The 25896-nt window shown below is 36.6% G+C and overlaps 1 protein-coding gene across 3 annotated transcripts in view; it reads right to left on the bottom strand.

The window, feature by feature from the left end:
• The window catches only part of LOC145248001 (inward rectifier potassium channel 2-like), a 63462-nt gene that overhangs the window by 19720 nt on the left and 17846 nt on the right, over positions 1-25896 (bottom strand). Inside the window, exons 1-2 of one of the 3 annotated variants that reach the window (XM_080109685.1) lie at positions 1270-1424; positions 1024-1170 (exon numbers count right to left, since the gene is read on the bottom strand). The exons of 1 other annotated variant lie outside the window; for it this stretch is intronic. In XM_080109685.1, coding sequence (XP_079965811.1) covers positions 1024-1084 — 61 coding nt within the window. In that variant the 5' untranslated portion in view covers positions 1085-1170; positions 1270-1424. Of the gene's footprint in view, positions 1-1023; positions 1171-1269; positions 1426-25896 lie in introns of those variants that run through there. One more of the 3 variants, XM_080109687.1, reaches the window with a different exon arrangement.

Below are 25896 nucleotides of genomic sequence, written 5' to 3'. Positions count from 1 at the left end.
AAATATCAGCAGACAATTTCATCGACTGCTGTTGACTCAGTTGACTGACGATTTGATCCCGGGGTGAAAGGGTTGATCAATGTTTCACCCATTGTCACATATTAATGCAAAAGTCTTTATTATAGGATTAAAAAAGTTGCAAACAACGCTCTAAATCGCAGACGCATTGTTTTTGACAGTAAACACCACTTTGAATAGCTTTCTTATCAACGAATTTTAATGCAAAATGTTGAATACATTCCTCCTAATATCTTCTATTCCTTGTTATCGCATACAACTTCAATTTACGATCTTGATTTTAGAATGGAGGGGGCAACCTGAGCGTTCAGAATCATTGATGCCTGTACGATCACGATTAAAGTCAACATGCTATCTCTTAAGTGTTGTTTCTAACGGAACAGAGTTAAAATAATACTTATTAAGTCTTTGTTTGAATAATATTTTCCCCCATCAGAAAACAATGTCATATCAACACACGAAATTTCGATTTTTCCATTATTTCCAAATATTTGCAACAGTGCTTTCCATTTAATGATTGTAATTTGTAAACTAATAATCCGATTAAGCTCAAATGTCTCCATGTGCTATCTGAAGGCTAATGCTTTATATAAATCGTAAACTTCTTTTTTAAAATTAGTGGTGATAGGTTTATGTTAGGGCCTGGATTTATTGAGTGATGTGTGTAAGGCAAAGTTATTTATTTTTTGTGTGAAGCTTTTTATTTTTGCTATCGTTGAAAAAGTGTTTTTCTTTATAAGAATCTTTGTTAACTTTAATCTTCAAAAATTCATGTTTTTGCTTTGTTACATTTTTTTTTTTTTAACTTGAAGGACGAACGACAAGTCATATATATATATATATATATATATATATATATATATATATATATATATATAGAGAGAGAGAGAGAGAGAGGGAGAGAGAGAGAGAATGTCCTTCGCACGAGAGAGGTAGAAGAATTTAATGAGAACAAAAACTTTAATTTCTCCTTGACACCCATTTAAACAACAAAAAAATTCTCACCATTATATGAGTGCAACTTGTTGCATGCAAGCCTTATCAGCCAATTATTTATTTTGTCCATGTCACGTGGTATGGTTTTATGACGTAAAGAAGGTCGCCATTCTAGCCGGGAGGAGAAAAGAAAAGGAAAAAAAAAGGAAGGTAGCCCTAAAAGAAGTAGAAAAGATGAGAAAAAGGAAAATAAAAGCGTGAAGCGAAAAAAAAAAGAAAGAAAGAAGAGAAAATTGTTAAACAAATTTTCATTACCTTAAGTTGATTTAATTACGTTTTAATTGACGACATTATATCATATTAAAAATACAACGCAATTGTTGCTATAACTCCGAGGGTTTGATTGTCATCGTGCACACTTAAATTCTGGATTATTATTTTAGATTAAAGAAAGGTTGCGTATGACGCAAACACAGTACTAATGTTAAGAGTTATGAGGTGAGAGGAATGGAATGAAGTAAGTAATTATATTTACATCATTCCATTCCTCTCACCTCATAACTCTAAGCATAAGTACTGTGTTTGCGTCATACGCCACCCTTTTATAAGAAAGGCAATAAAGGCAGAAAGAAAGAAGTAACAGAGAAATGAAGAAAGTGCAAACGTATGTGTGTGTGTGTGTGTGTGTGTGTGTGTGTGTGATATATATATATATACAGAGAGAGAGAGAGAGAGAGAGAGAGAGAGAGAGAGAGAGAGAGAGAGAGAGAGAGAGAGGGGAACCAAGAGTCGGGAAAGAAATAGAAAGGAGAAGGAAAAAGAAAGAGAGATAGAGATAAGGAGAGGGAGGGAGGGAAATAGAGAGAAAAAGAAGGTGCAAAAAAGTGTATGTTGTGATGTAAAAAAAAAATAGAAAGAAAGAGAAAACGAGAGAAAGAGAGGGACGTATTTATTATGAAATCATAATGTAGTCTAATTTTGTAAAATACTTAGACTTTGTAATTCTTGTAAAACATGATTATCAGCCAATATCAAAGTTAGAATTAATTATCTTTCTCTGTCTCTGCCTCTCTTTCTTTTTTCTTTCTCTCTCTCTCTCTATGTGTAGGAAATAAACGAAGGTTATAAAAATGAAAACGTGAGTCTTTCAATTTTCAACAAAATTTTGCACTATATATATATATATATATATATATATATATATATATATATATATAGTAATTTATAAAATATATATGGCGATTAAGCTACACTGAATATTCGGCGTTTCATCCACTCTAGGATTCGTCAGGCTTATGCGCGAATTCTGTGGTTGTTTATCGTTTTTATATGGTCCTCTTCTGTTGAGGATTTTAGTTTAATTTGCTTAAATTTTTTAAAATTGTTTAAATTCTCTAAAATTAAAACATTTTCTAAACTCTTAAATTTTATTTAAAGAAAGCGTTTTTAAAAATTAAAAAAAATAATTTGTTTTTATTTCTTTATACTTTAATGCTTCTTTCTTCCATTATCTCTTATATTGCCGTCATATTATGCACCCTCCCCAATTTTTTCCATTTCTAATCTGAATGATTTTACAGTTGGTGTTGTCTTTTTACCCCTATAATTGTATAATGCTGGCCTTGTCTCATCTTTGGACGAGAAGCATTTAGCATTGAAATGCCATGATTTAAAGAGGTTTCTCCTATCTTCCCTATTCTGTAACCTTTATTGACTTCATAATGCAATAAAGTTTCTATGTAACTTTATTTTTTGTCCTTTTAACTAATTTTTGCACTTCTTAATCAGGTAGAGCCTTTATCCTGATAGGTTTGTCTAATCATTAAAAATTTAATTTTCAAGCTTGATTTATTACTAATATATATATATATACATATGTATATATATATATATATATATATATATATATATATAACTACTTAATTTACTTACATAAAATTAATATACAAAAGTATAGATTTATGCGTAAACTTTAAGCATTTACTTCAAAAGTGCTCAATACGTAGGTAGAGCTAGTTAGTAAGTTATAAAATGCATATGGCGATTAAGCTACACTGAATATTCCGCGTTTCATCCACTCTAGGATTCTTCAGGCTTTGCGCATAAGCTAGAGTGGATGAAACGCAGAATATTCAGTGTAGCTTAATCGCTATATACATTTTATAACTTACTACTACTATATATATATATATATATATATATATATATATATATATATATATATAAAGTGAAAACGTTTTGTTCTCGTAGTTTTGTTTTCTTTATACACGATTTAAAAGTGGCATTTATAGATATACTAGCATTTAATCCCGGCGTTGCCCGGGTGTTTTGAGGTGCATATTGAGCAAAAAAAAAAAAAAAAAAAAAAAAGGAAAAAAGTCAATTTTTTTAACTTTGACTCCTATTATGACCTTTTAACATTTATTGTTTTGGGCTCAAATCAAGTTATTACGTTAGATCCATGTCCAAGAAACCTATATCTAAAATTTCAAATGTTTAGACCCAAAATTGTCGGAGGAGTTTGGTAGAGTTCTCAAAGGTCAAATCGTTGAACGTTGACCCCTTAACAGCTAAATTTCCGGCCGAAAACCGATCCCAAAGATTTTCCCAAATCTCAATACTCTGTATATCAAGTTTCGAGTCTGTAGACTTAAAATTAACTTAAAATTGAGAGAGTTATTACGTAGGGAAATGTACACAGACACACAGACACTTTCACTTTTATAGATTGATAGATAGGTAGACTAATAGATTAAACAAACATATATACAGGATTGATATGTAGTTTGCTTGAAGCATTGTGTGGGATAGGTATGTAGTAGAGATTTAGAAGGCTATCACAATGCGAGGAATGAAAAATATATACGTATACATAAATATATATGGAAACAATTTTTTGTTTACTGTAAAGATTTTACGCAAATATTATGCAAGTATAAATCATGTAGAATATCTGCATGAATATAATTACACGTAATAGTTAACTCTAGATGATCATCCCATAAGAAAATCGAAAACACTAATATGGAATTAATTAAAATGAATGTTTAAAAGAATATGCAAATTAGCTAGATCGTTTACTAGTGAATGCAATTCCACAACCCATATATAAGAAAATTGTATTTTCTTTTTAAATAAATAGAAAAGAGGGTTTTTAATATGAATAACAATATGCACCAAAGAAAAACGAATTTATAGGAGTATAGATATAGATAGATAGAAGATAGATAAGTGTAACCTGTTTTTAATAAAATTCAAAGTCTTTTATATGGGTATAATACAGTTTCCTAAAATGGACACTGTGGATATAAAGTACAAATACCCGTATAGTTCCGCCGGCACTTTTATGAATGAGGGCTCCCCATGAAACAAGCAATACTTATCCATGATAAAAATGAAAATGTTTGGAATGATAGTTTTCTTTACCTGTCAGCCGTAGATGTAAGGTCAGGCTTAATATCAGTTTATAGTCGCAAACTACAAAAAGGGACAATCTGGTCCAGTTTTAAAATAGCCTATCCCGTTCTGTCGGTATATATTTTCTGGCGAGGGCGCCTCAGGCGAAAAGCAATAAACTCACTCCGAAATTCGGAAACAAGAGAAAAAAATCCTTATCGCTCCAGTAAGAAGGCGGTAATGTATGAGAGAATAATGTCTTTCTCTATAAAACCACATATGTACTACACTTGATTCTAGACCGAAGGTAGGATGTCTCTGTATATCTAACTATCTAAAGTACATAGTGCAAGTTGAAAGGTGTTGAACTTGTGCAAGGATTTTGGAAGCTGATGCGAATGTATAATTATTAGTGCACTTTCTTCGCAGTAACAGCATTTATCGAATAGCATGAAGGTTGGCGAAGATGACATGTTCATACCCGTTTGTAGAAGGTTTAATTCCCAGTGTCAAATACACACATAATCATCGGGAGGTATTCTTTCGATCTATGTAAAAGAAACGTCAACATTTTCGCTAGTTATCATTTTCAAGGGTGGATTTTGGGCCAAAGCATGGAATAAGTAAAAAATAAAATTCAAATATAAATTATAATTAACGTTTATAATATGGCGAAATAATAGTGGTTATGGTAAAAGTGAAATAAAAAAAAAAAAAATAACAAAAAGTGGTACCATGAATAATAGGAATAGGCCGGTAGGAAATATATGATCCATTTCGTAAAAGAAACATTATATTTATACTAGCAAAGACTTGACGTTACTCAGGATTGAATGAGAACCACTACTGTGTACCTTTTCACTAGACTCATAATATCATTTTACTTTCTTTTTACTGTTTTGGCCCCTAATATAGTTAGATAAAGATGAAATATTATTATTAATATTAAACTCTGAATTAGTGTCTTATATATATTGTTTAAATTTCATTAAAATAAGATAACACATTTATTTCCATGAAGAACTAAGCAGTAGATATTTCACACATTTAGAGTAGCGTAGAAATTCGAAGCACTTTAATCGCCTCCATCAGAAAATTTTCTATATATGATTTAAATTTCAAAAAGATAGGATATAGTTTTACGAGGTTATGCACATTAGTTATGCACTTAGAAATTCAAGAATACTTTCATTATTTTCCTCGATAAATATTACACAAAAATACAATCTTAGATTTTAAGTAGATTCTCTAACCTTACTTTTTATAGGGAACACACAAACATTATACATATACATGTAAACATTGAGTTATATATGATGGACTCTCCCGTCGTTTTCGACGTATGAGGTTCGGACAACCCATATTTATAAAACTCATTTATGCTTTTTCCTCTGATGACTTTTTAGTCCAGCAAGGGACTTGCAAACAAGGCCACAAATAGAACATGAATGTGGATTTAACGCTGCAGGTATTGGTGCAGCTGCTAGTCGTTTTGCTCTTACTCTGTTTCCTTACAGTTGCCTTAAGCTTTCAGATTGAAACCTCTGGAGACCTTCAAAACACCTTGATCTCCATCCTTCTCGGTCATTCACCTCATCTTCAAGACTCCTGTATGGTATGTTCACTGCAGACAAGTTACTCTTCAACTTGTCCTTGTACCTAAGCCAAGGACGTCCGAAAATTCTTTTACCACCCTCAAATTGACTGTACATCGAAATTTTTGGAATCCTGTCATCAGGCATCCTCAATACATGACCAGCCCAATTATTGAGAATAATTGATAAAAAAAAATCAGAGTTATATATATATATATATATATATATATATATATAATTATTTACACAACCAAACAACGTTGCAAGCTACAAGAGCCATGACAGTAAAAAACCCGGAAGTCCAAGATTCGAGTTTCGCCCTCATTTGGGCTCATTAGTTAGACATACTCGAACCCGAGTTCGAAATCCGAGCCTCTTGCATGCGAGGCAAGCACTCTGCCAACTGAGCAAACGCCCTGCACACAAGAAAATATATTAACTAACACAGATCAAGCTAACCGCGCGAAAATCTGACTGTGGAATGAACCTACTTCGTTTCGACAAGGGACGTGGTTATCCAACAAACAAATGACATCAAACCGACGACTCACAAGTAGGAATCGCCAGAATGATGCCATCCAGTAATGCTAACTAAGCTACTTGTGAGATATTGGCTTACGGTTATTAGCAAGTTGGATGACTGCGTCCCTTGTCAAGACGAAGTAGGTCCATTCCACAATCGAATTTCGGCGCAGTTTGCTTGATCTGTGTTGGTTAATAGTATTTCTTGTGTGCAGGGCGTTTGCTCAGTTGGCAGAGTGCTAGCCTCGCATGCAAGAAGCTCGGGTTTCGAACCCGAGTTCCGATATGTCTTACTGATGAGCCAAAATGAGGGCGAAACTTGAGTCATGGACTTCCGGTTTGTTGGCTGTCATAGTTCTTGTAGGCTGTGACATTGTTTGGCTATGGAAATAATTATATAATCTTTCATTCTGAAAATTCTAACATAACTGGAAACCCAGTACGCGTTCATATCGTTTGATGTACACTCGTAGAGTTAACAATATGACAGAATAACCCATCATGGGGTGGGGGAAGTTTTGACGGGTTACATCGCTCACTTTCACCAATGGGGGTGGGACCCCACTGGTGTAACTTATGACTGGAAACCCTATGCGCGCTCACACAGTTTATTGTAGAGCTACCGAACTTCTCATGATAACCCACCATAGGAAGGGGGGTTACAAGTTACATCACTCTCTCTCACCAACAGAGATGCGGCCTCATTGGAGGGGAGGGCACTTATAATGCAGAACCCTAATTAGTGCTCATACGTTTGTGTCAATAAAGAGTGCCACGACTGCCACCTCATGTTCGTTTGTGCAATTTTCTCCCACCTCACAAAGATTATTCCAGCATTACCGGGTTTGTCTGTGTGTCTGTGTGCGTGTCTGTACATCTATAGGGCGATGTAATAATGCTTAACGTCTGTGTGTCTGTCTGCCCGTACATCTATAATACGAAAAGAAATATAAGATACAAAAAGTATGTAGAAAATAAATATCAGTTTAAAAGAATTTAAAAGTTGTTTATATTGTTATTTAAATCCGCGTCCATTTTGTAGAGGCTCTTTTTAAACCCAGTCAACAACGGGTACTTCTGTTAGTATATATATATATATATATTTATACATTAATGGAAAAAGAACTCGTACAAACTTAAAGTTACGTCTCAACGTTTCGCAATCGTATAGGTTTTTCAAGAGTAAGTCAAGAAAATTTGAAAATGTAGCACCAGCAAAAATTGTTTTTCAAAGCAATTTTCCCATTTGAATTGTTTTGTTTAACTCTTGGAAAAGACGTTGAATTTTTGTTTTCTCTTTTCCTTTTTAAATATAACTATATACTAACCAAAATACTCGTCAACACCAGGTTTCTCACAGCTTCGCTTTTGACACATCAGTAATGATCTAGTAATGTTTAAAGATCTTCCTGGTGGGCCCAGAGTATGAATGTGTCATCCACATATCTCAGCCACGTTGTTGGCTGCAGTGGTGTTGATCCTAACGCCGTTTCCTCAAAATATTCCATATATTGGCCAGTGCAGTGGACAATGGCGATGCCATCGCCAGGCTATTTCCTGTCTTTCTTTCTCCATTATGTTGTCAATTAAGATGCAAGTGCGTTCCTTAAGTAAAGTATCTGAAGTAAGCTTATCCCATACCACCGTCTATCTCGTCAGTGAGTAATTTTGTGAACACTACATCTAGACTCACAATCTTGTTTCATATCTTGCAAGAAATTCTTTCTAACTAGTATATGATATTTGTAACTTTATATGCATGTTGTCTTATCGGGTTTTCTAAGAAAAACAATGTTTATGGATGTTGGACCCAAAAGGATATCCAAAGATATTCTAGCATCCTAAATTCGTATTTAATTATATGAATAATTTCAGAGGCTATATTCCGTTATTATTATTGCTATCTCTTATGTATTTTAACATTGAATTTCCAAGATATTCAAATTTAATGTCGCTGGTGGACATTTTAAATATTACAATTATACGATATATAAGATAATGTTCTAGATGTTTGGATTTAAGTCGATAAAGAACATGAAAAAGACAGAGTTTTGGCACATATTTCATTCTTGAGTAATAAGTGTATTAAGGTGAAGGTCAATATATTTGGTGAAATGAAATCCTAAACTGCTTTGGGTTTGATGCACAATAAGTCAACAAAAACAAACAAATTAAATATGGAAAAATAGCAAGATATTTACCAAGGGTATAGATGCGTTTTGGATTGTTTATTTATTTATTTATTTTACAAATATTCGTGAACTTAGAACTAACTTCGACGAAGTAGAATCATTTTTCCTAGTAACTCCCCAGGATATTTTAGCACTAAATGAAACTAACTTGCACTCCTCCATTCTCTTTAACCACTTTAACATGTCTGGTTAAATTCTACTTTGTTGTAAGGACTCTGTTAGACACATGCACGGACTTGGAGTCTATATTCGTAACATACTCCCTATGGCTAGAGAATCTAAACTAGAATCAGACGCCCAGGTCTTCACGTGGCTTAGACTAATTTTACAACATAGCATTAACTACTTATACTTTCTTTATCGCTCTCCCTCGACTCAAAGCTGTACCTTAATTACATCTATGAGAACATAGATGTAGCACTCTTCCTAGACATTAGTGCCCAAATATATGTATTTGGTGACTTTAATGTTCACCATAGTAATTGACTTTTTTCTAACTACACTGACACAACTGATAACATCACACATAACTGTTCTATATCCCATTCCTTGACACGTTCCTGACCCGTCTTCCATATCGTCAGGACCAGCAAGCCTCACTTTTGCACCTATTTCTGATCACAGTTCCTGAGGATTGTGTAACAAATGCCCATTTATCTCTCAGAAATGTTGATCACGTTGTGATAATGATAATCCTAAGTTGAAGAGCCACTGCTTAAAACGACACTGTACTACAATAAGACTGACTGAGATGCCATCAGAGATCACATCAAAGATGCTCTCTGGGGAATATCTTTTCTCTTATCGTTAAACACTACGCAAATGAGACCACTAAATTGTTCCAAGCGGTAATTGAAGCACATGTTTCCACACGTAAGTTCTATAGCAACCCCACTTTCCCCAATGTTTTACTTTTACTTGCTCAGCTGCCATTGCAGCATGCATACCACAGATAGAAGCTAGAAGTAATTGTAAGAAAGAAATAGCCACAGCCAAGACAGTATATACCGAAACCACCAGGAAATACATTGAAGCACATAAATTAGGAACTAGTGACTTCTTGTAAATGTATAACAGTGTAGTAAATAATGGGAAGTCAACAATTCTCCCACTATCCGACAATTTTGAAGTTGTTTGCACGGCAAGTGAGAAGGCTAATCTATTACCTGACAGTTTGCCTCCAACTTTACTTTGGACCCAGTAAACCACTCCCTCCCAGATTTTCCTCTGCAGACAAAAACCACACTAGATGATCTGAAAATCACCCCTTTAAAGTAAAGCAGGCAAACGGAAGAGAGTTCCACAGTTGTGCACTTCTAAGAAAGAAGCTTTGCTCATGGAATCTACGCTTTGATTTAGGCACAGATAAAGAGTGGGGAAAATTATTGACAGTGGTTTCAGCTAGGCGGGTGTTTATCGTGAAAGATTGGCAAGGGAGGACCAGAGATTGGAGCTCAGACAAACACTTGCCATGGAAGTAACGATAGAACAAAGACAGGTTTGCAACGTTTCTTCTGTGGGAGAGAGGTTGCAGGGAAGAGAAAAGGACGTCCCCCACTAAGCCACAAAGTCTATTTTGTACTCTGTCAAGGCAGGATAGGCTGTTTTTAGCAGATCCTGCCCAGATGTTGCAGCAGTACTCCATCCTTGGACGTACTTGGCTTTTATACAGATAGAGAATTGCATCAGTAATGAGATATCTTCTGGAGCAGTAGAAGGATCCCACCATCTTCCCAGCGACCTTAGCAACAGACTTAATGTACGTGTTCCATTTCAGATCAGGAGTAAAGGTCAAACCCAGAAGCTTGTCAAAACACGGGGCCTCACCCAGACGAGAGCCATCCATCACAATTGATGCCAGATGGGAATCAGAGCGTTGATGATGTAAGGATAGGAGTTTGGTTTTGAATGCATTAAAGGTAACCATCACATCTTCCCCCACTGAACCACGCGCTTGAGATCAGAGGAGAGAGAATCAGAGAGAACTTTGTCATTTACAGCCTTTGATGTGTTGCCGTAGATGGTCGTGTCATCAGCATAGATGTCAACAAAGGATTTAAGTATGTGTTTAGGGAGGTCATTGATATAGATCAGGAAGAAAGTTGGGCCCAGGATTGACCCCTTGAGGGACTCCAGCATTTATATTGCAGGCGTCTGATTTTTGTCCATCTACCACTACTCTTATGAGCCTATCGGAGAGAAATGATTTAATGATTGAGAAAACACTTCCAGTTATACCGTAGCTGGAAATCTTGTGAAGTAGACCCTTATGCCATACCTTGTCGAAGGCCTTTGATATGTCAAGAGCAATTGCCCTAGAAAGGAAGCCTTTGTCAAGAGATTCACTAATCCTGTGGGATATAACCGTCAGCTCATCTGTGGTAGATCTTGCAGAGCGGAAACCATATTGTGTATCACTAAGAAGGTTATTCCTGCTGAGGTGGTTATTTCTCTATCTAATATGGATTCCAGCAACTTACTCATAATACATAGGAGACTTATTGGTCTGTACTGAGAGGGAGATGACTTATCACCTTAATTCTTAAATACAGGGCAAACTGATGAGGTCTTCCAGGGAGTCGGAAAGCACTTCTCCTTAAGGCAGCGCTTAAATAGTTTCGTAAGTATGGGAGCAAGTTCTGGTTGAAGCTTTTTTAACACTATAATTGGGATGCCATCAGGGCCAGTTACTTTACTGGAATCTAGGTTCTTGATTAGCTTGGCGACCTCATGCACGGATATTTGTATGTTACCTAGCTTGTTCTGTGTTATAGGAGGAGATATGGGGAGTTGATGGCCTTTGTCGCATAGGGTAGAATTAGCTGCAAAGTTCTTTGCAAATAGTTTGGCCTTGTCTGACGCTGACGAGATGACCTCAAATCCATTGATAATGGTTGGGATAGAACGCACACTTCTGTTCAGGATCCTATTTGTTATTTGCCAAAACTGGTGGGAACCAAGCCGCTGATCAGCTACCTTGGATTTAACAGACTGGGCATATAGCTCTCTTGCATTTTTTTATTACTCTTTTACAGTGGTTGCTGGCAGTCCTATGGTATTACTGGACGATTCTATCTATATAAGTGAAAGTGTCTGTCTGTCTGTGTACATTTCCCTACGCAGTAACTCTGTCAATTTTAAGTTTACAGACTCGAAATTTGATATACAGGGTAGTGAGACTTGGGAAAATACTTGTAATCCATTTTCGGCCAGAAATTTAGCTGTTAAGAGGGTCAAAGTTCAACAATTTGACCTTTGAGAACTCTATCGAACTCCTCCGCCAATTTTCGGTATAAAAATTGAAATTTTAGATATAGGTTTCTTGGACATGGATCTAACGTAATAACTTGATTTGAGCCCAAAATAAATGTTAATGAACCATAATAGGGGTCAAAGTTTAAAAAAAAAAATGACCGCTGCGGTCTCTACCAAATTACTTAGACAATTTCTGGTCTAAACATTTGAAATTTTACATAAAAGGGTATTCAGAGATAGGGCAAGCTTTTTAATTGGTTTGCGGAGAAAATTTGAGCGTCGAATATATAAATTTATGTTTGCATGTCTGCCTAAAACTTTCGACAGAGGCGACGGATTTTCACAAGATCAGTATCGTTTTAAAGCTTGGCCCCTCAGACGACAAATACCGAAAATTGGCTAAAACATTAATTTCTGCACCCTCAACTGGGCACTTTTCTGCAGGTAGGGGTCGCTTTTTTCGCCGATATTTTCGAATGTCATCCCCTCTTTTCGATTATCTAGCCTTAATTTAAACCTACGTCACTTCTGGTTTGGCGGTAGTCGTAACAGCAAAGACGTCACGTTTTTTTCCTGTTCTTTTCCTCTTTCGCGGCACTGGTTCGAGCCTGCCTTCCTACTACCACCTTTTTTTTAATTTTGCTCAACACACACCTGCAAACACCCGGGCAACGCCGAGCTAAAATGCTAGTACTTAAAATATTAAATCCTTCTTAAATAACAGAAGAATCCAAATTGTCCTCGATAGTCGTACATCAAAACAATATAAATGTGGGTGTACCTTAGGAGTCAATCCTTGGACCTTTATTATTCATGATGTCCATAAATAACTCTCCTGATAAAATGGGTATATACCTGAGATGGGTATATTTGCTGACGACATCATGTTCTATAACAGACATGAGGGGACAACGAATGAACACGTATCCAAGATAATGGCAAAAATCCTAGAGGAAGACCTCCAGTCTGTAGAAGAATGGGGACAAAAATGGATGGTTATATTCCCTGTTGCTAAGATTAAGCTTCTTCTCTTTAATAACTACAAAAATCTGCTTAACCACTAATAGTCATAGCTAATGATACATTACCTAAAAGTACTTCTTTCAAACTCCTCGACTTAACATTCACGAGGAATATAAGTTGGAACAGATACATTGCCAAGGCAGCTGCAAAAAGGTGAGCTCTCTCTACCGTGCTAGAAAGTTACTTACTCCTGAGAATATCCTGTACCTCTCCAAAGCCACAATTTGCCCATGTACGGAGTTTTGTTGCCCCATTTGAGCTGGTGCATCTGCTACTAGTCTTTCCTTCTTAGACAGGGTTCAAAAAAAGAGTCGCCAACCTAATAGGACCATCACTAACAGCTAGGCTTCAACCACTGTCCCATCGACGAAATGTTGCATCCATCTGCCCATTTTACAAGTATTTTAATGGTAGATGCTTCGACAAACTACAAGCCCTTGTCCACCTCGACTTAAATACCCCCGAAAACCAGACAAGCAGTAAAATCCCAACCCTACACAGTAGAAATCCCTAGATGTAAGAAAGACTTCTACTCTAATAATTTATTCTTTAGAACTGCTACACTTTGGAATTCCCGTCTGGGTTCTTGTTTCTCTGAGTTTACTGTCATGCATAAATTCAAGTGTAATATAAACAGACTCATCTATTTGCTGCTCAACTTCCTACATTGTACCAATGTGCAAATTATGTCTCAGATAGTATCCCCCCGAGATAGTAGATACAACTGACAAAAACAGAAATAACAATGATTCATACTTTAAAATGTGACCCAACCCAAAGGGCGAAAATGGCGACATTAAAGGGAGAGAACGGCGTCCTTAAAGGGTGAAATTGGCACCGGATTGAAGCTTTTGTGTGAAAGCTCTCCCAAACAGCAGTAGATGACCTGACGAGAATTGATATATCAAATACAAAAGCGAGTTAAAATTTAATAATAACGCATAACTTGCTGATCGCAGATGTAGGAAATTGCGAAAAAAACACCAGCTATGTTTTGACGTTTCTGAATTTTTGAGATGAGAATTGGTTGTTCGTATTATTATTCATCGGACTACTGGTCTCATCTTGAGTGTGATTTTCACAACGTTTCGATCGATATAACCTCTGATCTTCTTCAGGTGTATCTTGTCGAACTTGAAAATATTTCTGTCGAACTCGGAATTTGGACGGAATTTCGAGTGGAACCCTTTATTTACTTCACAAGGGGTAGCGTGCTCTTGTTCCGTCAGCCATTACAAGATAGATGTTCTAAGTAATTCGCAAATGTATTTTTTCGGTCGCCCATACTGAAGATTGAACCTTCAACCTTTAGGAGAATATCACTTTTACAATTGATTTTTTCCCAGTACTCTAACCACTAAACAATAGATAATATATACAAGTAATAAGTAAATACATTAATATATACAAGTAATAAGTATAGAGATATATATACATTAATATATAGTAATAATTAGTAATAAATACTGATATTTACAACTAGAAATAAAAATAGGTTTCAGGCTCCTAAAATTCGTACTGGAATTTTCCCCAAGGACCCGTGGTGCGAAAAGAATGATAAAAAAACGTGTAAAAAGAAATTGTAAATATTTTTTGGACTGAATAATTAGAGTTGAAAATAAAATCGGAGTATTTTTTAAAGCTGATTTTTGTTTCTTGTTGCCTGAGTAGCAACACCTTGAGTTATTAACTTTTTAGCGAATGACCGGCGCTATAGAACAGACGGCATATCTTTTTATTACATGTTTGAAAACCTCAATGCACATTTGAATATGTTTAAAATAACGATTGGAAATATTATAATGACTATTAACATCTGTGTTATTTTATTTTATTTTGATAACAAAAATCAGATTTTATTTTCTATATATAAGGAAATTAAGGACTTGCGTTACTCAGTAATTAATGGAGTCTCGTGCACCCCTGCTAAGCCTCATATTATCACTTCTTAGCATTACTTTTTTAAGTTTTATAATTTTTAATCTATACACTATTAAAATTTATGCTTTGGGGGTTTGCCTGTTCGTGCGTAAATAGAAGCGTGATTAGCTGACAAGTAACAGGTGGGGACTCATTATTAAGTGAGGGAAACTGAAGAAGACAAATTTTGTTAAATGTAAATGTCCTTCGTGTTCGTTGGCTAAGATTTCCATTTTTTACACTTACCGTAATCGAGTTCGAATTTCACAAAAGTCTTAAATTAAAAAAAAACTAGATACGTGTTTTATAAATTTAAAGAAATAAACATAATATAATATGAAAACATTGCATAAATATTTTTAAAACTAAGTAACTATTTAGATATCTTGACTTTAATCTTCGTAAAAACATAAAAGTAATGAAGTACTGTTATATTCAGGGAATTATTTTCCCAATCCTGTATTTTTCTAGTTTATGAATTAAATCAAGTAAAACAGTATTATTATAACCCCGCCTCTACATTGCATTCATTGTTAACTTTTACTTGGAAAAGTTGTTTTTGATCTTAGTATATATCTTTATCTTTAATTGCAAAATTGTGAAAAAGTGGTATGTGAAGATCCGAATTACATTATGACTGGGAAATGATTTTTTAAATTTAAATAATCAATCAAACTTTAAAGGATTATCGATTCAATCGAAGCAATCAAGTCTAGTAAAAGCTAATAATATATTTTTTCACACGAGGTAGTTTCCCTAGAATGGTGGGAGTCGACAGAAGTCGAATAAACGACTCGGGTTTATCCAATGAGACCAAACATGCGTATATCACTCATCAATATTCGTTTCGGATGCACATGGGCGGAGACGCTCATAATTCACTATTTTTTTTTAATTCAATTTTCACCCCAAACAAGGCACAGTGCCACTTTGAAGCAGGGGGCTACTATTAGGGAATTAATTAGCGGGGTCATTATGAAGGGAGAAGAGTAGAAAGATGTTTGTTAACATTACACTTGAACTTCTGCATATCATTGCAGTTGGGAAAGCAGAATCCCGGAAGGGAGTTCCAAAGACCCGCAGTTCTGGGGAAGAAACTATTGGAGTAAAAGGCTTTCTTGCACCTAGGGATCTCTACTGTAAAGGGATGAGACTTAGTAGCTTGTCGGGTTTGTCGGGGGTAGTTACGTCGGAGAGGTACAAGTGTTTGCAGTTCGTCAGAGCATTCACCATTAAAGTATTTGTAGAACAGGCAGAGGGATGTAACATCTCGTCGATGGGACAGAGGTTGAAGCCTAGATGACAGTTCAGGACCTATCAGGTTGGCGACTCTTTTTTGAACCCTGTCCAGGAGCGAGAGACAAGCAGCAGATGCACCAGCCCAGATGTGACAACAGTACTCCATACATGGGCGAATGGTTGCTTTATAGAGGTATAGGATACTGGCAGGCGTAAGTAGTTTTCTAGCACGGTAGAGGGAGCCAACCTTCCTTGCAGCAGCCTTGGCAATGCTCTCAATGTATCTATTCCAGTTCATATGCCCTGTAAACGTTAGGCCGAGAACTGTAAACGTTAGGCTGAGAATAAATTTCAGGGGTGAAAAAGATAATCACAGATTATCTACCGTTATGCTTCGATGACATGAGATCTTGTTGGTTGGAGAAACTAAGAGCAAATAAAATTGCCATACTTCACTTCTCTAGAAATGTAGAAAGGTAAAAACACGAGACAAGTAAACAGAGAGAGAGAGAGAGAGAGAGAGAGAGAGAGAGAGAGAGAGAGAGAGAGAGAGAGAGAGAGAGATGGGAATCCCTGATATAAGACAAATTACGATTGTATGCTGGTATAATATATATTCTAGGTAAGAGGCGAAGTGACTGACTTGTATAAGTGATACTACTGAATTTGAGATAATAAATCACACAATAAGAATTGATCCAAACTAATAAAACAACGTTTAGGCAAAGTTCACCTTTACTCATACACATCGTCTCTTCTTCATTTCATTCTCTTTTCCGTAAAAAAATTGTTTGTGGCCTCAAAGTACACCTCAGTTTCCGCTATTATTTTTTCATTAGGGTCAAATCTCTTTTTAAGAGTATGCCCTTGAGATGTTCAAACAACCAGTAAACGCTAGATGAGAACGTAATTCTGAGCAATTCAAGTATTTATGAAAAATGGCGCAAACACTGCCGTTTGATATCTTTTACTGTTCTACTATCTCACTCAATCGACGAAAACGAATTTGGCCGTATTTAAAGCCAGCAGATCACATTTCAAATCGAACTTGAATAATACTTAGATCATTGTCTTGTGTGCCCATTGTTTTTCCTATATCAACAGTGAATTTTTCCGCTTAGGTAGAAGATACTACTTAACTAGATTGTGTTTTTGGACTGAAAGTGTCTCTGCTGTTAGTAGCCCCCTACATCAAAGTGGCAATGTGCCTCGTTTGGGGTGAAAATGTACTAATAAAAAAACAAAAAAAACAAAAAAAAACAAAAAACAAAACAAAAAACAAAAAACAAAAAGAAAACCTTTGATATATAGACGAAGTGACACATTTTCAACGAGTGTTACCGAACATTTGTCACGCTTTTAACTGTCAAACTATACTCTGGGGCGACCACATGATGAAATCCTGACGCCTGGCTTGACTGCCTAGGAAATTGATTATATCAATTGTTAGAAATGCAAGAACGAATTATCGGACGCCTTATACAATATTAGTAGGAGGAGTGTGTTCTCTATATGCGGACGACTCGTTGGACATCTTCAATTATGCGTCTGGTTGCGAGTAGCGACTAGTATCATCAAGAAAAGTACGGCGATAGGAAGATTGGATGATTGGGCCGACAATGCCTCACTAAGCGTATGCTAACAGAAACTGTTCACAGAGTGATTAAAGCTGACCAATGTCGAGACAAATGCTGCATCAATGGGGATGAGTTTATTGTAGGGATTGCACAATTTCTCTTGTCATATATGACTTTCTTGAATTACATATGAGCCTAATTGAAGATGCGGTTAGAATCGAACAAACCTCGATATTGCGGAGTTAAATGCAATTACAAAAGTGTGAAAATATATCTATACACCGGGAAGCCAAATCTCTACATCTAAAGACCAAACTTTTTTTACGTTCATAAATGGCTCACCAACATGTTGATTAACAAATCCAGAGTTAGTATCGAATCTGCTATTGAAATAATTATCAGAAGACGGCTGCAAACCTGTTCACAATCGGTTAGAGATTTTTTGTTGGTGATGAATGTTGCAGTCTTCAGGTCTAGTAAAAATAAAGCCGATAAAATAATTAGAGTCTCACAGAAATTAATTAGAGTCTCACAGATTAATGAGGATGGAAGGATATTCTAAATCACAGCAATGTGCCGCTACCAGTGGCAGAATAAAGAAGAATCAAATACGGAAGATTCAGTTACCACTCTGTAATAAAACCAACAACGCACTTAAGGAAAATCTCCCATTTTACGGCTAAAGGGACTGTGAAATAAACAATTCCATTCTTTTGCGAGTATCTGTATATTGATTCTGCGTTAATACGATAACAATATGGAAAACTTTAATCCTCAAGCATATGGAAACGATTGAGCATGGATGTTGTCCATTATAGGGGTGTTCACTACCTGACCCTTATTGATTACGAGTCTAACTAATTTGCAATACAGTTAGTCTTACGGTGATACAGTGTCTCAACTCTTATCTTCTTTCAGACGGGCCTACCTGAAGAAATTTTCACGGATAACGGAATGGCCTACAACAACAAGAACTTCAGAATGTCTGTTGAGAATTGGTGCTTTAATGCGTTTCTTGTGTGTATATGTACCTTCAGATGATGTAATTATTAAGTGGTTCTACGGATCAATAAAGCGGATTGTAGTTAAGAAAATATGCACCGCTGAAGAGGCGCTTTTTCTGTACAATGAAATGTCGTAAGATGGTGTTCATACTGCGATAACTCAAGTGTATGCACTATACTCGTATGAAGCTCGGTTGAAAGGCATTAATGAGGTCATTGCGCAGCTACCAGATCACAAGCATGGCATCTATGAATAGAAAGCTACTGTGATGGTAGAGACCCGGCCAAACAAGTCCACTAGATAATGGATGATGAGAACTGGACAGAGGTAGTGAATCCTCAAACAGTGTGTATGGATGGAGTGTCACCCATGTAAGAGACCTCTGTCCATATACTCAGGTAGTGTGCAACTCTGAGAACAGTAAAACAGCAATGTCAATGGCGAATTGTGCTTATCGTTGATGAATAACAAGGCCGATATCTCAAATGATGATGGCTCATTTAGCCAAGAGAGATTTAACAAGAATAGATGTTTATTGTTCGAGGCGGTGCCGCTGGAAAACGCGCAGCTTTTGGTTGTTTGACAACTAAAACATATTTCATGTGTGTACCGTGAAGTGAAAATCCAGAAATCATAAGACAAACAGTATTCTATTAAAACTTTTTCACTACAATGTCCTTCAATAACTTGAAGTCCGATTAAAAATACAAAAGCAAAAAAGCAGAAAAAAGGTGAGCATGGCATAAGTGAGACAGGGTAGTTAATAGTGAATGTATAGTCCACAGGCACCTTAAAGTTAAGTTTCGCTTCATACTACGTACTAACAATCATCTATACAATTTATGTCATGTCTTGATCTTTTTAGGAATCGCAACATAGCGTGTGCATTTGGAAATTGTTCATTACCTCTTCTTATTGGAAAATAGAATGTGGCGATGTGTGGTATGAGGTATATTATGTAATAAATATAAAAGTCTCATAATATGAAGACTACCAGTTCAATCCCTGCACAAAGTAGTGCATTTATATGTTCTCTTCAATTATATTCAAAAATAAATTTCACAAAACAATATTCGAGAACAAACTATCAATGTAACAAAATGTCTATCTTATCAGTGCTTACTTGATTCGCTCGAAAAATATAACCTTTTTCTCTGATCGCCAGATTCATTTTCAATATAGCTAGATATTTATTTGCTAAAATGTATAGCCATGTTCTCAGCATAAAGGGTCGTCAGCATGCATCACAGAGAAATGACATTTACGCTTAGACGAAACTTTGTTTACCTGAGACTCTTGGTTTTAAAGTGTTAAATGGCATAACAAACGGAGTCTGCTAAGAATTAAAAATAATTCAATATTAAAAATTGGTTCATAAATAAACGTTGCTGAACAAGTGCTCATCATAGCTGGCCCGAATGTGGAAATTAACTTGTTAAAATTGTTGAGTCGTTTATTTTGTATTTTGGAGAAAACGTGTTGTACACTGCGATCTGATAACTTCCGGCTCGCTCCGACAATTATACTCAGCAGTATTCTGACATTTTAAATAACAAGTGATAAAAATCCAACGGCGAGAATGAGGCAGAGCACATTTGCGGATACATTTAAATAAAAGCCCAGTAACAAAGAGAATTCGTGTGTGAGGAGCGAAAAGATATTGCACAATTACATTACATATGTATTTAACAAATCAAGCGCGCACGCGCGCGCACACACACACACACACACACACACGAAGACATTTTAGGGAGCCAAACACTTCAGGTTTGCAAAATAGTGGAATGAATGAGAGTGTTGCGGAGTTGCTTGTGTAGTTAGTTTAAATGTTTGCTTGCATGAGTACTTTCGATTGACCAGAGTACACGAACGCTATGCAAAATAAGATTCTAGTATCTGACTTTAAAGTTAAGGCCTATAGTTTCCGATACAAGATCATTACTTGTTGTTGGTCTGTACCAAGGGGGAAATACTTGATCAGTTTATGTGGAATTTAGAAGCAAGTTGTGGAAAGCATTTTTTTCGATTTATTGTGAATGTTTAAATTCCGAATTTTATCACAAAAATTATAGTACATTCTAGAAATATGTATCTTGTCGCAAAATAGTGTGATTAGTTGAAATGTGCGCAGGCGTTCTGATTTATGCATGCGTACTATTATTATTTGGAAAACTTTCAAGTCGTAATTACTTAGATAAGTGACTAATTCCATATGTGAATCCAGTTTAATTTTTAATGCATAACTTTAATGCCCTTTGCATCAAAACTAATTCAATCAAAACGTACTAATAGCAGAAGCGAGTATGTAAAATAAAATTAAAACGATGACATCTCAGACAAAGTTGTTTAATGAGAGTGGAATTTTCCACAACGAGACTCGTCAAGCTATAACCACTGACAATAAATCCCTCCTGTACCTCTGTGTATCTAGAACTAAGTAGAATTTCTATGAACAAAGTTTCTTCTGCAAAACGGCCAATCTGTTAAATACAGTACTATAGAGCTGCTTCCCGACGTACTATAACATTGCAGTTTTCATGTCTATTGTAAAGGAATTCTTATTGAACTCTCTACTTTTATGGTTGATTTTGAATCAGTTACAATCATTGTTACTACTCCCTTTGGTGTTTCAACGTCTACCTGTTACAGTCACTAACACTTATCCTCGAGTGGTTTACGGGCCTTGATAAGTGGTGAATCGCTTATAAAAATGTCGATTAACATCTACGTGTCTCGGTAGTGATATAGCGAGCACAGGAAGCAAGAATGAGAGTATTATATATTTCTTTCGAGAGAGAGAGAGAGAGAGAGAGAGAGAGAGAGAGAGAGAGAGAGAGAGAGAGAGAGAGCACTGGTTTGAAATAGCTGCTGCCTCCGCCCATAGGTATTTTATGCGTATACATGTATGTTATGAAGAAAGAATAAAACCATAGAGAGGTTCTTAAAACCTAATTCTATTTCTTAATGTTTCTTTATTAATAACGTTTATAAAATCTGTTGTTGAGAAGACAAAGTCAACAACAGACAAAGGAGAAAATAGGAGCATAACTACTACGACTACCGTAATTCGACTTGCTTATTCTGCAGACGAAGTTGACGCGACACCGAAAAACGCCCCAGCTACACTATAAATCAGACATGAAAGAAAATCTGAAATATACGGGAATAGTTATTGGTATCTACATATATATAGTGCAAGACATCGTTTGAATATAACTTTTGCTACGAGGAGATCACCAATCACTGTGTACATTTTACATTCTTATGAAGCGAATACCTATTCATCAACATGTTCAAACTATAAATCTTTTTTTTCATATTCAGTTTCACTTCAAACAAGGCATATTACCACTTAAACGTAAGGGGATACTACTTAGGATTGTGTCTAACAGAGGATTGTAGGGAATTGAGTAGTGAAATGTTTGTTCACATTACATTCAAACTTCTGCAGGTTAGTACTGCTAGGGAAGCAGTAAACAGGGAGGGAATTTCAAGGTTTATCAGTCCGAGGGAAGAAACTATTAGAATAGAAGGCCTTCCGACATCTAGGAACCTCAACAGTAAAGGAGTCGGATTTTATTGCTGGTTGTGTTAATCGGGAGCATATTCGTGAAGGAATCACAAGTACTCCGAGTTTATCAGAGCACATTCCGTTAAAGTACTTGTAAAACGGGCACAGGAATGCAACATTGCGGTGATCTGACAGGAACTTGAGCTGGGTCGAAAAAGCGGGACCTGTTAGATTTGAGATTTGTTTTTCGACTGTCTACAAGTGAAAAATTAGTGCCAGATGCTCCAATCCAAATGAGGCAGTAACACTCCATGCATCGGCGAATTGTGGTTTTGTAAAAATATAAGATGCCTTCTGCTGCGAGTAATTTTTTCGCGTTGTAGAGGAAGCCGCTTCTTTGCAGCAACTGTGAAAACGTCCTCAATGTATTTGTTCCAATTCATATTGCTAGTGAATGTTTGACCGAAGAGTTTGAAAGATATACACTCAGGTAGGGTGTTATTTGTCATGTCAATCGGTGATTGAGAAGGTTTTTTGTAGCTGTTAAAGGAAAGAAGTTTAGTCTTGGTAAAATCACATGTTACCCCCACTTATGCCTCCATTCCTTTACCAATTTGAGATCGTTTTCTAGAGTTTCTTGCTATTGCCTTGGACGTGTGTACATTCGTTTTTCCTTCATGTCTATTATAGCGCGAAGTGCCATGTGCAAACCCACCTATTTGGGACACAATTTTATCAGGGAGGTAATTTATGAATATCAATAATTATTTGATGTTTTATTTGTTTACGTTTGTCAATCAAGCGATAATCGAATTACTTAAAAAAAACAGCCGAAATACAAAAGTCCGTTAAGTATGGCACAATTCATAAATATTCATACTTTTCTCGCACAGATCTTTCAGATGAAGAACAATGGCCAGTGTTGAAAGATATGAAACGCGCCTAAAAGGGAAAGATCAAAAACTTCAAAAGAACGTTACATTTCAAACAGTAAACATATACAAATGTGTCGGATTCAAAATGAGAACAAGTTGTTGTCAAGGAAGAAAGAAAGAGAGAGAGAGAGAGAGAGAGAGAGAGAGTTCTTAGCGTTTTCGTCAGGTAAAGTCAGCATTTAAAATAAAATGGATAACGCTTTTAGTCTTTAGCCTGCAAATATAAAAAATAATTTTGAATACCTGGTGATTGGTCAATGAAATTGTCTTACCCAACCAGATATACATATTTTAGAATACAACTGGAATAGCTTCCGTACATTCATATCTGATTTACCTCTGCATTCCATGTTTAAAAAGGATGTGTCCTCTATAGTATCAGATCTGACCGAACGGTTAATTGTAGGCATAGACCAATTCATACCATCTAAAAAATTCCAACAAAAACCTAACAGCCAGCCATGGTTCTCCCCAGAATGTGCTGCTGCTATCGCGCACAGAAATCACTTTTTCCATAACTACCAACGTAATAGATGCACTGAGATTAAAGCTGCTTTCAGGACTGCCAGCAACCACTGTAAAAGAGTAATAAAAAATGCAAGAGAGCTATATGCTCAGTTTGTTAAACCCAAGGTAGCTCATCAGTGGCTTTGTTCCCACCAGTTTTGGCAAATAACAAATAGGATCCTGAACAGAAGTGTGCGTTCTATCCCAACCATTATCAATGGACCAGAGGTCATCTCGTCAGCGTCAGACAAGGCCAAACTATTTGCAAAGAACTTTGCAGCTAATTCTACCCTATGCGACGAAGGCCATCAAATTCCCATATTTCCTCCTATAACACAGAACACGCTAGGTAATATACAAATATCCGTGCATGAGGTCGCCAAGCTAATCAAGAACCTTGATTCCAGTAAAGCAACTGGGCGTGACGGCATCCCAATTATAGTGTTAAAAAAGCTTCAACCAGAACTTGCTCCCATACTTACGAAACTGTTTGAGCGCTGCCTTAAGGAGAAATGCTTTCCGACTCCCTGGAAGACCTCATTAGTTTGCCCTGTATTTAAGAATTCAGGTGATAAGTTATCTCCCTCTCAGTACAGACCAATAAGTCTCCTGTGTGTTATGAGTAAGTTGCTGGAATCCATATTAAATAGAGAAATAGTCAACCACCTCAGCAGAATCAACCTTCTTAATGACACAGAGTATGGTTTCCGTTCTGCAAGATCTACCGCAGATGTGCTAACGGTTATATCTCATAGGATTAGTGAATCTCTTGATAAAGGCTTCCTTTCTAGGGCAATTGCTCTTGACATATCAAAGGCCTTCGACAAGGTATGGCATGGGGGTCTATTTCACAAGATTTCCAGCTACGGTATAACTGGAAGTGTTTTCTCAATCATTAAATCATTTCTCTCCGATAGGCTCATAAGAGTAGTGGTAGATGGACAAAAATCAGACGCCTGCAGTATTAAATCAATAAGTCCATCCTGCCTGGGCCCAACTCTCTATCTGATCTACATCAATGACCTCCCTAAACACATACTTAAATCATTCGTTGACATCTATGCTGATGACACGACCATCTACGGCAACACATCAAAGGCTGTAAATGACAAAGTTCTCTCTGATTCTCTCTGATTCTCTCTCTGATCTTGAACGCGTGGTTCAGTGGGAGAAGACGTGGCTGGTTACCTTTAATGCATCTAAAACCAAACTCCTATCCTTACATCATCAACGCTCTGATTCCCATCTGGCATCAATTGTGATGGATGGCTCTCGTTTGGGAGAGGCCCCGTGTTTTGACATGCTTCTGGGTTTGACCTTTACTCCTGATCTGAAATGGGACACGTACATCAAGTCTGTTGCCAAGGTCGCTGGAAAGATGGTGGGATCCTTCTACCGCTCCAGAAGATATCTCACTGCTGATGCAATTCTCTATCTGTATAAAAGCCAAGTACGTCCAAGGATGGAATACTGCTGCCATATCTTGGCAGGAGCTGCTAAAAACAGCCTATCTTGCCTTGAAGAGTACAAAATAGACTTCGTGGCTTAATGGGGGATGCCCTTTTCTCTACCCTGCAACCTCTCTCCCACAGAAGAGACGTTGCGAGCCTATCCTTTTTTATCGTTATTTCCATGGCAGGTGCTCGTCTGAACTCCAATCTCTGGTCCCCCTCGCCAATCTTTCACGAAAAACACCCGTCTAGCTGAATCCACTGTGAAAAATTTCCCCCACTCTTTATCTGCGCCTAAATCAAAACGTGGATTCTATGAACAAAGCTTCTTTCTTAGAACTGCACGCCTGTGGAACTCTGTTCCGTCTGCCTGCTTCACACCTGACTACAACATAGATGTCTTCAAGTCCAACGTTAACAAATTCCTAATGAACTGCCCCCTTAAGTAAACACTTCATCAAATCTCCACACTAACGTACTGTACTTGCAATAACCCTCATCCCTGAGTGGCTTCCGGGCCTTGATAAGTGGTGACCACCATGTAAAAAAAAAAACAAAAACAAAAAAAAAAAAACAAGACAGGTAATTCATTTTCACAAAGGACAAAGGGAGATAATCATTTCGAAGAAAAAGGGGGAGTTAATTCCTTTTTTTATAATGCCATCTGTGACAAAACTGTCGGTCATTCTTCGCATCTTCCTACTTTCCCTTTCATTTTATCTTCCTTCTCTTTCGCCGTTCCCCCCTCTTCAAACATAGACGTAACAAACATACACATCTATAAGCTAACACAGAGTTTGACAACGATAATATT

The sequence above is a fragment of the Euprymna scolopes genome, chromosome 26, assembly GCF_053919585.1.
Source record: "Euprymna scolopes isolate OS-2025 chromosome 26, ASM5391958v1, whole genome shotgun sequence".
In the NCBI taxonomy this organism is placed as follows: Eukaryota; Metazoa; Mollusca; class Cephalopoda; order Sepiida; family Sepiolidae; genus Euprymna; species Euprymna scolopes.
The sequence above is the reverse complement of the archived record's forward strand: the minus strand, read 5'-3'. Positions and strand labels throughout refer to the sequence as shown.